The sequence below is a fragment of the Cajanus cajan genome, chromosome 2 (genome assembly GCF_000230855.2).
Source record: "Cajanus cajan strain Asha chromosome 2, NIPB_CcT2T_4, whole genome shotgun sequence".
NCBI classification, from domain to species: Eukaryota; Viridiplantae; Streptophyta; class Magnoliopsida; order Fabales; family Fabaceae; genus Cajanus; species Cajanus cajan.
The window spans coordinates 19,184,905-19,186,166 of NC_138518.1; the positions used below are offsets into that span (position 1 = coordinate 19,184,905).

A 1,262-nucleotide genomic window follows, 5' to 3' on the forward strand; every position below is an offset into this window, starting at 1 on the left:
CCTAGGTACATCCTTAGCCGAGGAGGGTACTCGGGAGGGAAACCTGTTGGGCTCGAGTGCATGTTTGAGAGGTCGGCCGAGGTTTGATCGGCGTCGACCCGCGTTATCCGAGGTTGGACCTGCATGGTCGCGACCTAAACGTATACATATAGTTAAATAAGGAAGGAGATGATCAATATTCAAAAATGTCTTTGCATTAACAAAGTGTCTCTTTAAAAACCTTACCGACCCAAAATCCTCCTTAGGGAAAAAAGAGTCGGTCAAGGAAAAAAGTGCACCATTACATCAACTATAATACACTTTTAAATGCGAGGAGTTCCAGGTTCTCAGAATTGGTTCTCCTGATAGGTACTCTAGCTTGTATGCTCTGTTGTTTAGGTTGTGTCGTATTCGGAAGGGTCCGTCCCAATTTGGGGCGAGTTTTCCTTGTCTCGGATCTTTTCTTGCTTCGCTTGTGGCTCTCCAAACAAGATCTCCTTCTCGGAATTCTCTAGGTTTCACCTTGCTCTCAAATCTTCTTTTGTAGCGTTGCTTGGTGGCCTCGGCCACGACTCGTGCTCGTTCTCGAATGTTTTCCACGGTGTCCAAGCTCACCCGGAGCTGGGCTTCATTATTTGACTCGTCAAAGTGGGCTCGGCGGAATGAAGGCTCCCCGATTTCCACCAAAATCATCGCGTCGGACCCGTAGACTAGCCGAAAGGGGGTTTCTTGCGTGGTCGACTGAGGCGTGCATCGGTAGGGCCAAAGTACCTCGGGCAACTGCTCGACCCATGCTCCCTTTGCGTCTCCTAGCCGCTTCTTCAACTCTGTCAGAATGACCTTGTTGGCGGACTCGGCTTGGCCATTCATTTGTGGGTGCTCGACCGATGTGACCTTGTGTTGTATTTCTAGGCCGGCTAGGAACTCGTTGAGTTGTCGGTCGGTGAACTGAAGGCCGTTATTGGTCACAAGGGTATGTGGGATGCCGAAACAAGTGATGATATTCCTCCATAAGAATTTTTGGACTTGGTGGGCCGAGATACATGCCAAGAGCTCAGCTTCGATCCACTTGGTGAAGAGGTCCATGGCAACTATGAGGAACTTGCATTGTCCCTTAGCAACCGAGAAAGGTTCGAGTATGTCGGCCCCCCATGTGGCGAATGGCCATGCAGGAGGAATACAATGCAGCTGCTCGGCCGATTGGTGGATCAGGTTGCCGTGTTTCTGACATGGTTGACACTTCTTCACAAACGTTTCGCAAGGGTAACATCTAGTACTTTTGT

At 49.8% G+C, this 1,262-nt stretch overlaps 1 protein-coding gene across 1 annotated transcript; it reads right to left on the reverse strand.

Annotated features, from left to right (window-relative positions):
- Positions 1-285: 285 nt before the first annotated feature.
- LOC145954803 (uncharacterized) lies at positions 286-849 on the reverse strand. The gene has a single exon (XM_083069490.1). The coding sequence runs from the start codon at positions 847-849 to the stop codon at positions 286-288; it is 564 nt and encodes a 187-aa protein (XP_082925616.1).
- Positions 850-1,262: the final 413 nt, after the last annotated feature.